The sequence below is a fragment of the Chaetomium fimeti genome (assembly GCF_033439085.1).
Source record: "Chaetomium fimeti strain CBS 168.71 chromosome Unknown B0H64scaffold_1, whole genome shotgun sequence".
Classification (NCBI taxonomy): Eukaryota; Fungi; Ascomycota; class Sordariomycetes; order Sordariales; family Chaetomiaceae; genus Chaetomium; species Chaetomium fimeti.
Genome location: NW_026944329.1, coordinates 4,683,774 through 4,696,164, shown reverse-complemented (window position 1 = coordinate 4,696,164; position 12,391 = coordinate 4,683,774). Strand labels below are relative to the sequence as shown.

Below are 12,391 nucleotides of genomic sequence, written 5' to 3'. Positions count from 1 at the left end.
CACTCGCGGTCGGCGCCGAAAACTGGCTGCTGTGCACGGTCAAGGTAGACAACGAGTGGACAGCAGAGGTCGCCGAGTCTGGCTCTCGCATGAAGACGCGGGAGAATAATAGTGACAATCAGTCGACGATAAAAATAAGACCGGATATCCTGGCGAGTCCGGACTCGATTTGGAAGGCTGGCAAGGAAGGTTCCGCAATACCAACCTCTCGTCCTTGAAAATTTCGAGAGTGTCGATGGGGGGTCTCGAAGGAATAAATGCAGCGAACCACGGGAGGGAATACCATCATTGGGTTCGGCCTTCCAAGGTGGGCGACCGGAAGCTCCTTCCCAGCCTGCCTATTTTATAGCGCGTCAGGGCCTGGCCAATCGTGAATGTCAGCTGGTGGGGGGATTCCGCAGTGCGTCAGTCTGGACACTCACAGCGTTCCATTGGCTGCCCTCGTGCTGCGCCAAGTGGGCAGCTTTCCCTCCTTTGCGCTTTCATCTTCTTCGATCGAGAACATCGCATTGTTCCAGGCGTGCGCCATCTCTGCAGCACGTTGCAACCCCCCTTGACTTGACCTCTCATCTTCTGATCAGATGCCCCGCGACTGCACACAAGAGCCACCCACACTTATCGACCATGTTTCGGAATATGGGCATTTAGAGGACGAGTCACCTCCATACCTTATCCAGCCAGTGATTTGGGCCCCTGCCTGGCGAGGGCGTGATTGATGATTAGCCACGGTACCTCGTTAACTCAGTTGGAGCCACTCGAGAAGCAAAGAGGGTTCGTCCCGCGCCAGATCGGACACGACACCCGAGGTTCCCTGCCACCCGCTTGTGCCAGCTCTGCTCGAACGGCAGCACAATCTGGCCAACAAACCACTCAGCGCTTGCTTGCCACTTGTCGATGTCTCAGGTCTCCTGGGATTCTGCTTCGAACGTGGTCCAGCGCCAACGAGTCCGTGGAGCGTGTCCTTCGCTTCCGTTCCCCTGCGCGTCCCAACTCTGCGGGGTGTTTCCAACAATCGTACCTTGGCACAATCGACCCGACGAGCATCAGCTCCTGTCGCCGCACCGAGCCCTTGCTGCTAACGACCAATCTATCGCTGCCAGCAATATGCGCGCAATCCTGCGGCATCTTCGTTCCCCACTCTAGAAGAGCGCAGACATCTAGGGTGATACCCCCGGGCCCGCCCAGGTCGGTCCGTCACCATGACCGTGGGCAGCGACTTCCGGGCTTCGCTCCCCAACATGGGCACAACCCATGCAGACTTCGCTCTCGGCTTGGATCCTGAGAGCCATCCGCGCATGTTCAAGAAACACAAGATCCTCCCGCATCCCCGGAAGGATGAGCTGCAGCGCTCGGAATCGTCGAGGTATGGACGGGGGAGCGAGGTGGCTTTGTCCCAAAACGGCGCGTCGCCGGCCCCGAGCCCCAGCATTCGACTGCGCGCGAGCCGGTCAGGGAGAGGACCGGAACCACCGCCCACACCGCCGGCACATTCCCGGACCTCTTCGGCCAGCCATCCCGCCGATCCCTCGACTGCTAAATTCGCTGGTGATCCCTTGAGCAGCGCTGACGATGTCGAGTCGCGTCCCCCAGCCACTCCCACCAACCAACAAACCCTGCCAACCCCAAACCTGACCCCCGATCGGACTCCTCCGGGCCCTGCCGCGAGTCAAATTCGGCCGCGGCCCCCGATAACCGAGCGGAACTCGTCGAAAATCACGACGGGTTCACGAGCCGAGTCGTTTACAACCGCGCGGGAGAACCCTTCATCGTCCGATGACGACGATGGGAGGTCGACACTGCGCACGGCATTAGCTTCGGCCAAAACTTCACAGAGCACCGTTCGGCAAGCTAGTAGGGAGACTAGGAGCGTATCTCAGCCTCTCGGTCTCGGCCTGGCCCTCGGATCGAATCCCATGGATGCCTCGACACCGAGAACGATGCCGGAGTTCAACAAGTTTGATGGCGAGTGGACAGCCAGGGAAGCAGGGTCCAACGAGGCCGGGAGGGAGTGGGACTCTGATCTTATGAGGAATGTAACCATAAGAAAACGACGGCCAACCCGCCCAAGGGAGACTCGCAACCAAGAAATCGTTGACGATAGGGTGGTGACGCCGACCAACGCTACCCGGGCGATCCGTGCTATGTCCCTGGAAGAAAGCCCGATTGTGTACCCTTCGCGCAGAGTTGCTTCGGATCGATACCCAACTCGAGCTGCTCCGGTGGATTCCGAGTCTTCTAGTAGCATCGATATCAAGCGCTCCTCGGTTCTGTCGACGAAATCGAATGCATCGACCGTGGTGGAGGCTAGGCTCGTGGAGACGGCACCCCAGCGACGGCAGACACTGCGACACGTGAGGAAGCAGAGCGCCTTACGGGACTCGGGCTCCGAAGTATCCCCAGCAAGTTCTGCGCCGACATCTGTCTCATCAGCCGCCGACGGCCGACGTCAACGTCAGGAACCAGCACCTCCCAAGGCGGGCGAAGGCATTCGCGAGAGCTACGCCTCGACGGCTACTAACAACTCCATTTCGAGCCGAAAAGCGCGTCGTTCGGTGTGGAACAGTGGCGGCGTACCAGTCGTTGTGATTCCCGACCGCCGCTCATCGGTCAAATCCAATAATAGCAAATCGCCGTCCTTGCGGTCAACGAGCAGCCGGAGATCCCGTAGTCTCAGCTCTGTTCCCACCTCGCAGCCGTCCAAGAGCAGGGAAAACGTTCCTATTTTCGAAAGGCCTCATCGTCGAAGCAGGGCACTCTCCGAGTCCGATGGGTCCAGGGCAGGGGATGAGCGGACGATGGACTTCCCCCCCGCCATCCCTGCTCGGTCCTCTTCGCTCTCAGCGCCCACCAGCCGAAATGCGTCGAGGACGGGTTCGCTGACAGCAGAGAGTTTGAAAACCCATAACGTCTTCCAGGCGCAGCAAGCGCATCAAGCTCTGCAGAAAGCGAGTCGGGAACTTGAGAACCTGAAAAATCAGCCGCCACCGACGGACGGCGATGGGCTACGGAAGGGGAGAGGCGCGGAGTTACGGCCCGCGAGCGGTAAGAGTGAGCGCAAGCAGCCTACCGTGTCTGCTGAGCGCTCTCCGCGGGAGAGACAGGTCGAGTCGGGCGGGAGCCCCGCTCAGACGCACCGAGATTCGCACGGCACCCAGCGAGAGAGTGGCATCGACCGGGATGGAGACCCCTTCTTTGGAACGAGGCTATCGGTACAAAACACGCCGCTCTCGGTCGCTTCGGCGGATACAGCCGCAACCTCTCATGCCGAGCTTTCCGAGGCTATGGCCGTCAATATCTACCCGCACCAGAGCAAATCTGTCGTGCTCGTTGACCATTCCGCCAAGCCATCGGAGAGCTCCTCTTTGGAGCAGTACAAGGGCACTGGTCCCGATATCCCGGTGGTTAAGATGACGGATGCGAACGGCGGTATCCCTGCTACGCCCCCTCAGCAGTTGTTTGTGGACGACGTCGACTCGCCGCTGAGGAACCCACGAGCACCTCCTCAACCTCCAGTCATCAACTTTATCCCGGCCACACCATCGGGTTTAACGCCAACAACTGAGAAGCAAAAGCAACTCGGTAACTACTACGAAATGACGGCAGAGAAGCCGAAGCGCAGCTTGTCCCTCCTCAAACGAGCCCTAACCCGCCGAACAACGAGCGACTACGGACCGTCCCCAGCTCGCCCCGTCGGCCTCCTTACCCGGACGTTCTCCCTCTCTCGAAACATCAGGCGCCTGGAGGAGCGGCCCCGCCTCAAACGCCGCTCAACCGGGGACTCGGGCCCCCAAGACGAGACCAGACTCCACCCGCACTGGCGGCCCGCCTACGCCGAAGACGAACCATGCGATTGCGGCTGCTGCTCCTCCTCCTCCTCCTCCGAAGACGACTACGACGAGGACGATGACCAAGACCACGATAGCCGCGACGAAGAAGACCGAACCTACCGCTACCCGCCCATCGACAACCGGCCCTCCCCATCGTTCCCGGCCCCCCGCCGCAGACTGAGCGAGCGCCTCAAGCGGACGTTTGCCATCCTCCCGCGGCGGGACGACCGTGACGATTGGGACGGGTACGACAGTCAAGGCGACGGCCACGACGGGTATTACTCGGCCACGGCGCACGACGCGCCCGACCGCAGGACCATCCGCCGCACGCCGAGCGGCAACCTGCGCGTCATGAAGTTCCGGCGCAGCATGGAATCCCTGACGCGGGGCACCCCCCCCGCAGCCGCCGACGGCCGCCCGTCGTACTACCCCCCGGCCAGCCAGCGGCAGCGGGGCCGTCTGGTGGAGCGCCGATACACGCGCCTGTGGCGGTCCCTGAGCCAGAAGGCGCGAACCTCCCTCCGCCGCCGGCCCTCCTCCTCCCAGCGGGAGCGCGAGAGCAACGGCAACGGCAACGCCAACAGCGGCCGGGAGGAGGCTACCGCCACCTCAAACTCAAACGGGGGCACGGTCGGGTTCCTGCCCGCGCTGGGCGAGCGCATCAACTTCCCGCGGCGGCTGAGCGGGCGGCTGAGCGAGCGGCGCCGGGAGCGGCGCACGCAGGAGCTGCGCGGGAAGATCTCGGGCCCGAGGGAGGTCAGGGACGGCGTGGGTGACGTGATTAGGCGGAATTCGTGGAAGGATCGCGACGCGCTGTATGTGCTGGAGCAGCAGCGCGAGAGGAGGTTGGCGCGGGAGCGTGGGGGTTGAATGGGGAGGTGGAGGGGCGGTGGGTTGGCTTGAGTGAGCGGTCTCGTCGCAGGCTCGGGTGAGGGGGGATCTATATATCTACCCATCCTGTCTCTTGGGTGGGAGCGTGGTTGGTTTGGCTGGCGACGCGTGGATGGGGTTTATGAAGTGATGAGTCCTTTTTTCCTTTTCTTTGCAGTCTTTTATATCCTTTTCTATTTTTGTCTATAAAGATCATGCAGGGCCATGTCAGGTTTCTTTTGTCAACGGGCTCAGGAGCCTGTTGTCATGATGATTTGGGCGGGGGCGTTTCTGGGAAATGCGGCAAGCAGCCAAGAGCGGGATATGAGAAGGGACATGACTTATGATGTGTGGCTTTCATGTTCTCAAGGAGGCATTCATCGTCTGTTTTTTTCTGTCTGTCGGATGGGTATGACGAGTGATGATCGGGAATGGGTGGGTGGTTATGATGGGAGGTTGGGGTCATGCCGTGCTAACCAAACTTTGATGATGGGAAAGTGTACCGAATAGAACGAGTCTTGTATTTCTTGCGGATGATGATACCATGCAACAACCAAGAAGGATGTTTTATTTCGCTCAGTCTCTCCCTGTGTCATTTGCTCATTTGCTTTCTGCAACCTTGTTCTCATCTCTGCTGGCTGGGATGGGTGGCAGTTCGGTTCGGGCAGGGGAGCACAGCTATCTCGAAACCAGAAGTGGACAGAACATTACATTTTGTTCTACAGTATTTTAACAATTTCCTGCCTTTTCTTCCCTTGCCGCGAAAACGCCTATACGCCGTTGCAGTGTCCCTTCCCATGGAATGTCAAAACAGCAAAAGTTACAGGACCAATGATGACAACAACCCAGGCACACTCGACTCATTACCTCACCACCCCTCTACCATCTCCTTCCTTAAACAGGCATCATCACCAAACCTCTCCGTCCCAAAATCACCGCTTCTCCCCCGGAAACCCCCCCGGCGGCGGAAACGCAGGAAACCCCCCACCCGCGCCCGGAGGCGGTGGGAACGGCAAGCCCCCAGCACCCGGCGGCGGGAACCCGGGCGGCGGAAACGGCGGCGGCGCACCACCCGCCCCCGGCATGGGAAACGGCGGCGCCCCCGACCCAGCCGGCGCACCACCACCAGGCGGAAACGGCGGCGGGAACGGAAACGGCGGCGCACCCGCACCACCCGCACCACCACCTGCACCACCACCACCACCACCACCACCACCCGCACCGGGCGGCCCCGCCCCAAACGGCGGCGGCGGCATACCCGGCGGCAGGCCAGGCATGCCGGGGATGGGAAACGGCGGCGGCGGCATGCCGGCCCCAAAGGGCGGCATCATGCCCGGGATGGGCGGCATCCCCGGCAGCGGGGGCGGCATGCCCATGCCTCCTGGCCCGCCTGGTCCTCCTCCTCCTGGACCTCCTGGTGGACCTCCTCCCATGGGCCCCGCGCCGGGGCCGAGGCCGAAGCCGCCGCCGCCGGGCTGGTTGTGCGGCAGCATGGGGTTGGCGTGGGCTTGGCCCTCGGCGGCGTACGAGGACGTGATGGAGTCGATGACGGATTGGGCTTTTTCGTGGCCGATTTCTGGAGGGGGGGGGAAGAAGAAGGGGTGGGTTAGTTTTGGGTGGTGGGTTGGGGGCCGGCGGAGCGGGCCTTTGTTGTTGTTCTTGGAGGGTGACGTACGTTGGTAGTAGTCGACGACGTTGCGCAGGTGGTTGCGGCCGCTGTTGTGGGCCTTGCGCACGCTCATGGAGTCGTGCGTGAGGTAGACATCGCAGTAGTCGCAGAAGACTGGGGGTGTTTTGGACGGTTAGAGAGGTGTGTGCTTTTTGAGATGATTGTTTTGGGAGGGGGGGTGGCTTACATTTGGGCATCTTGGCGGTGGGATGTCGCGAGTGTTCGCGGCGCGCCGAGATGTGGTGGTTGTTGAGAAAGAGTAGAATTGGGAACTTTGAGTTGCGGATGCAGGTTGAAGCTTGGATTGCGATGGTGGCTCGAAACAAAAGAAGGCCAAGCCAAGCTCGCGAGGCTGAGAAGGTTTGGCGACGCGATCAGTGGGGCTGCAAGGCGTCGAAGCTTTGGCTGTCCAATCACTGCCTGATTGGTAGGGAGGTTGAAAAAGCACGCCCCACAGCTGCGCCAGGGGCAAGCGACAGCTGGCCCTTTACCGAAACTTGGGCCTGAGCTTCGCATTTCAGCGTCTCCTGTGTACTGCTGCCATCACACAACCGCCTTCACACGCGACACAGCGACCATGGCACGTCTACGATCGCTGCTGCAGCAAGTCTGCAGCGTACTGCTGCTACTGGCCGTCGGGTCGAATGCGCTTAAATTGGACATCCAGGCGGGCAACGGCCACGACAAGACTTCGCGACGATGCATCCGCAACTTTGTGGCCAAGGACATGCTGGTCGTCGTGACGGCCATTGTCGACGGACACAAGGGTGATGGCATGCAGCTCAACATGCATGTGAGTGCTAGGGAAAGATAGGATCCGGGGCATTCAGGGGATGCGAGATGGCCGCTAACAGACCCGGCTTCTAGATCTCGGACGCGACAGGGAACGAGTACGGCAAGCCCAAGGACATTGCCGGCGAGCAGCGCACCGTCTTCACATCGCACGCCGACGCCCCCTTCGACGTGTGCTTTGAGAACATCCTGACTGGCTGTGGGTCACCCCAGCCGCCGTTTTGAGTGTGGCTCCTGCTAACACAGACAGCCCGCTACGTCGAGCACCCGTACAGGCACATCGAGCTGGACATCGACATCGGCGCCGACGCCAAGGACTGGTCGGCCATCCAGGCGACCGAGAAGCTGAAGCCGGTCGAGACGGAGCTGCGGCGCATCGAGGAGATGGTGGCCGAGGTGGTCGGCGAGATGGACTACCTGCGCTCGCGCGAGCAGACGCTGCGCGACACCAACGAGAGCACCAACACGCGCGTCAAGTGGTTCGGTTTCGGCACCACCTTCCTCCTGATCGGCCTCTGGGCCTGGCAGATTATGTACCTGCGGGCCTACTTCAGGTCGAAGCATCTGATTTGATGAAGGGCTGGGCTGGGCTGGGCTGGGACGGCTGGTTCTAGACTGTGGCTTTACGGGACAGGAGTTTTACATGAACTGTTACGCAGGCGAGCATGGGATTATGATGTATTGTACGCTGGGTGGAAAACGGGCTGTTTGGGTGTTTGCAGGAATGCTCCAAGGACGTGGTCGGGTAGCTCATATGCTGTTTTGATAATGCAAACGCGATCTAGTTGACATGTGCCCAAGTCTGTGGGGGATATATTTGCCGCCGAGAGTGCTGTGTAAACGCCGTTGGGCCGGTACGGCAAGACCCGGGGTCTCGGTCTCCACAGATTTCGGCCTCGGTCCAGCCAAGCTCCAGCCAAGCGAGATCCGGCCGGCGCCGTTGACAAATCCATGCTTGTTTCTTTCGAATTGCATCTGCAACTCAACCTCGACCGTCCTCTAAATCCCGCGATTTTCTCCAGGTAAACAGGAAAAAGGGGAATCACACACAAAACAGCACAGCATGGCCGCCCTCCGCCCAGTAACCCGCGCAGTCGCCCGCGCGCGGCCCTCCTCCCTCACAGCACCCGCCATGCGCCTACTACGCTTCAACTCCTCCTCGTCACAACAACCGTCCGCCCGCGATCTCGAAGTCGGCGAGCTCCAAGGCGCCACCTTCAAAGTCGAGCCGCTGCGCCGCGTCGGCGAAGACCCCTCCACCATGCGCGCCCGCCTCCTCTGTACGTCCCACTAGATAACCTCCGGCGAACAAACCAACCCCCCCTCCCCGCCTCTCCCCTACCCCGCCAAACCCAACACACACACACACACACATACCCATACCCATACCCCCCGGCCTAACATGTTGACTAACCCCCCACACAGACCAGTCCCGCAAGCGCGGCACGCTCGAATCCGACCTGCTCCTCTCCACCTTCGCGTCGACCCGCCTAGCGACCATGACGCCCGCCCAGCTGGCCGAGTACGACCGGTTCCTGGACGAGAACGACTGGGACATCTACTACTGGGCGACACAGCCGGAGGGGACTTCTACGAGTAGTGATGCGCAAGGCGGGGTTGATGCACAGGCTGGTGCACCTACTGGGGGGAGGAGTGCGAGTGCGAGCGCGAGTAAGAGTGACGCCCCGCCGCAAGCGTCCCCCCGCCCGGGGGAGTGGGCGCAGACGGTGGGGACGTTCAAGCCGACGTACCGGCCGGTGCCGGCGCGGTGGAGGGAGAGCGAGGTGCTGCGGCTGCTGCGGGAGCACGTCGAGAGCCGGCGGGGCGCGGGCAAAGGGGGGATGGGGTTCATGCCGCCGCTGGAGGAGTATAAGATGTAGGGCTGTTTGGGAGGGGGGGTTAGGTGTGGGTAGGATGGTTATGGGTGGAATGGTATGGGTGGAATGGTTGTGGCGGAGATGTGACATGGTTGTATGAGTGGGTGTATGTACGGTGTACAATATGGTTGTCTGTCTAGAGTAGCCAGATGGATGGCAGCGACAGGGAAAACGGACACACCAAAAGAGGGAATCAGACAGACAGACGCATGATTCCTGTTCATTCTCGGTTCCTTACTCGGGGTATACCAGGTTCAAGTTGACGCCTCCCCATCTTCCTCCCCCTTTCCTGTAACCGTCCAGGAACTAGATGCTCGGTCCCATCACCCTCCCTCCCCTGCCGTGCAAAAACGCCGTAGCAAACACCGCTATGCCGCCCGCCACCGAAGCAAACAAACACAGCAAAAGAAAAAGAGAGAAAAGCGACCTCGGCAACAAGAAAAACAGCCAGAACACCCAAAATATCATTATCTCATCATTGCAAACCTCCCATTCCCATTCCCACACACCCCCACACACACTCAAAGGGAGAGAGAAAAAGCTACCCCCCCTCGGGCAAAATCCTCCCCAAACTCCTCAACACCTCCATCACACTCACCCCCGCCGCCCCAACCGCCTTTCTCTCCCTCTCCTCCCGCTCCCGCAACCGCGCCGCACTCAGCGCCAGCACGGCGTCAGCCTCGCGCCCCGCGGTGGCGACGCGCATGTCGAGCTTGTGGACGCCGTCGGCGAGGCGGTCGACGCGGAACTCGAGCGCGGCCTGCGCGTTCTGCAGCCGCGACCGCGCCTGCCGCTTGAAGGAGCCGAAGGCGGTCTCCGGGCTGGTGAGGGAGGCGAGGATGGCGGCCTCGGACGGTTCGAGCAGGTTGGCGTCGGGCAGGGGCGCCTTGCGCGGGTCCGGGTCTGGGTAGAGGGGCCCGATGGTTGGGAGGGGCGTGGCGATGGATTGCCAGGCGGATTTTTGGGCTTTTAGGCTGGGGGGTTGTTAGTGACTGTCTGTGTGGAATGTGCAAGGAAGAGGGAGTAAGTACCGTTCGATTTTGGCCTCGAGGTCGGCGATTTTGGCGTCGTAGTCGACGTTTCGCGGGTTGGGTTGCAGGACGACGGGGATGGGTGGTTTGGGCGCGTCTTCCCGCGCAAACCAGTCGGAGAACTCGGATCGCGCCCCGAAGTCTTTGAGGAGCTGATCTTGTATCGCACGTGCTAGGCCAGCCTGTTAGCATTTCCCAAACTCAAAGGGTACACCTGGTTCACTCACCCCCTAGAATAGCACTCGACCCTGGCCTCCCATGTGGCGGCTTCTCGCTCAATGCCCTCTCTCCGCACCAGACCAGCAGCTGCTTCATCCGCCGCGGCTCGCTCAGCCCCTCGGCCGAGATGTACTTGTAGAACTCGGCCGGGTCGACCTCGCGGTGCGGCAGCGCGGTGTGCCCGTTTTCGATCAGCGAGCTGGCCCGCCGCCCGCGCATCCCCAGGCTGCTGCGCCGGCCACCGCTCGCACCGCCCTTCTTACGGAACTCCTTGTTGCGGTTGATGATGGGCGTGTCGCTGAAGGGGAGGGCAATCATCTGGGATTGTGGTTGCGGCCCGGCGGAGCTGGGTGTTGCTTCCTTGCGCCCGGCAGGGCGCGGCCGCTCGTCTTCGTAGTCTTCTGCTGCTTCTTCATGTTCTATCCTCCGCGATGTCCCATTCACCTTTGAAGCTCTCGTCCCCTTGGGCTGCGGTTTCCTCCCGGCCGTCGATTCACGCGATTTCCGCCGTGTTTTCGACTTTGGAACCACCAAATCCTCCTCTGGCGGTGGCGCGGTATCTGGGCTCGATTTCCGTTTTGATCCCCTCCTCGTCGTTGAGGCTGCTGCTGTCGCTGCTGCGGCCCTTGACCTCGTTGGCGCAGGTTGTGGTGTCGGGGCAGGGGCCGGGGCAGGGGCCGGGGCCGGTGGTGAAGCTCGTCGTCTCGCCCCTCCTTTCGGCGGTCTCCCCACGCTCTTTTTCACCGGTACTGGCGCTGGCGCGGGCTCCTCTCCTAGCTCGTCCTCCTCTGGCACGGGCGCCGTCTTGGCCCGCTTCGACCCTCGCGTGAACAGGAAATCGCCGTCTTGCTCGTCGTAAACTCCCGGAGCTGCGGAGGAAGAGGAGGGCACATCGGCATCCTTCCGCTTCCTACCCCTAGTCTTTGTCGTCGTCGTCGTTGTCGTCGTCTCTTCCTGGCTGCTCGGCAGCGGGCGCGATGGCAGGAGGGGCAGTGCGGTGCTGGCGAGGCGTCTGCTTTGCCGTCGCTCCGGCTGGTTGCTCATGCTCAAGACTTGTAGCGGCTGGCGAGTCCGTACGAGAGTAGTCATGGATGACGGCGGGGCGGTCGGCGCATGAATGCGGTCGGCGGGTCCGGGGGGCGGGTTCGAATCGCGTGCGCGGTCAATCGGACGGTGCTCGGGTTTTGCGACGGGTGGTAAAGAAAAGACGGAATGACGGCTACGGCGCGTCGCGGCAATTTCAATTCGAAGTGTTTTCGGTGACAAGAACTCCTCTTTTGTAGCGGACAGGGGGCGGTGCTCGACGCGTCAATCCGAGGTCGGCAACCGAGTAGTTTCGCGTTATTTTTACCCCTTGGAGTCCCACTACCAAATTGCGTGACTGGAAATGCGCCTAATAGATGTTGTCGTGTTTTTGTTGGCGGCGAGAATGATCCTGGCCCTTCGAAACTCTGTAAAGTGGGCTGGCGGGATCGCGAACGGCGGGAAGTTGCGCCCCGGTTTGTTTATTCGCGGTTGCAGAATGTGGCTGCTGGTGTGCACGGGCCATCTACCAAATCTCCGTCCCACCTTTTGGAGGCTACAATTTACGGAAGACTGTGTTGCTGCAACTACTCTTTCTCTCTCCATTGCGTTACTGTTTGACTGTAGTCGTTTTACGCTGCACCTGTCTGCTCTGGCATTTTGAGTTGGGAGGGGAACTAGAGGAGGTCGATATTCACATTTCAATTATTGATGGAAGTGGGAACAACATGCATTTAAATCCTGGGTCGGGAACTCTTCCAGCTTTGATTCTGCAACGGTCAGGCACCCCGCTACGCTACATCTGCATCCCTGCCTGAAATGACCTCAGCCCAGATCAAGGTCGTTGAATCAAGCTTATCTCGCCCGAGTTTATCCTCCGACTGCGATATGAAAGATGATGATGAATGATGTGTGATTGCTATACACTACACAGTATGTAGATGTTTTGCTAGTCGAACCCCGTTAGAGACTCCAGTCTGCCCCGGCATAACACCCGACCGTAATCCACGCGTTGGCAAAGCTGTACTTTACTAGTAGCTATCGTAGCCCATTGTTACCTCGTGCGGGACTAGCATACACGAA

The 12,391-nt window shown here is 60.6% G+C and overlaps 5 protein-coding genes across 5 annotated transcripts; 3 read left to right on the top strand and 2 right to left on the bottom strand.

The window, feature by feature from the left end:
* Positions 1–1,199: 1,199 nt before the first annotated feature.
* Positions 1,200–4,697, top strand: B0H64DRAFT_315109 (uncharacterized protein; the record flags this gene model as incomplete). Its single annotated transcript, XM_062800229.1, has 1 exon — positions 1,200–4,697. One exon carries the CDS (start codon positions 1,200–1,202, stop codon positions 4,695–4,697), a length of 3,498 nt encoding a protein of 1,165 aa, XP_062664831.1.
* Positions 4,698–5,413: 716 nt separating this feature from the next.
* On the bottom strand, positions 5,414–6,719 carry B0H64DRAFT_429206 (U1 zinc finger-domain-containing protein). Its single transcript, XM_062805886.1, has 3 exons — positions 6,554–6,719; positions 6,373–6,480; positions 5,414–6,273 (listed from the first exon to the last, which is right to left on the bottom strand). Exons 1-3 carry the CDS (start codon positions 6,561–6,563, stop codon positions 5,630–5,632), a joined length of 762 nt encoding a protein of 253 aa, XP_062664830.1. The 5' UTR covers positions 6,564–6,719; the 3' UTR covers positions 5,414–5,629.
* Positions 6,720–6,844: 125 nt separating this feature from the next.
* On the top strand, positions 6,845–7,946 carry B0H64DRAFT_335008 (emp24/gp25L/p24 family/GOLD-domain-containing protein). Its single transcript, XM_062801118.1, has 3 exons — positions 6,845–7,159; positions 7,234–7,357; positions 7,409–7,946. Exons 1-3 carry the CDS (start codon positions 6,944–6,946, stop codon positions 7,729–7,731), a joined length of 663 nt encoding a protein of 220 aa, XP_062664829.1. The 5' UTR covers positions 6,845–6,943; the 3' UTR covers positions 7,732–7,946.
* An 87-nt stretch (positions 7,947–8,033) lies between these two features.
* B0H64DRAFT_383212 (Flavinator of succinate dehydrogenase-domain-containing protein) lies at positions 8,034–9,042 on the top strand. Its single transcript, XM_062802932.1, has 2 exons — positions 8,034–8,438; positions 8,584–9,042. Exons 1-2 carry the CDS (start codon positions 8,222–8,224, stop codon positions 9,036–9,038), a joined length of 672 nt encoding a protein of 223 aa, XP_062664828.1. The 5' UTR covers positions 8,034–8,221; the 3' UTR covers positions 9,039–9,042.
* Positions 9,043–9,350: 308 nt separating this feature from the next.
* Positions 9,351–11,526, bottom strand: B0H64DRAFT_35351 (Mis12-Mtw1 protein family-domain-containing protein). The gene is made up of 3 exons (XM_062801511.1): positions 10,294–11,526; positions 10,067–10,238; positions 9,351–10,009 (listed from the first exon to the last, which is right to left on the bottom strand). The coding sequence occupies exons 1-3, from the start codon at positions 11,372–11,374 to the stop codon at positions 9,577–9,579; spliced, it is 1,686 nt and encodes a 561-aa protein (XP_062664827.1). The 5' UTR covers positions 11,375–11,526; the 3' UTR covers positions 9,351–9,576.
* Positions 11,527–12,391: the final 865 nt, after the last annotated feature.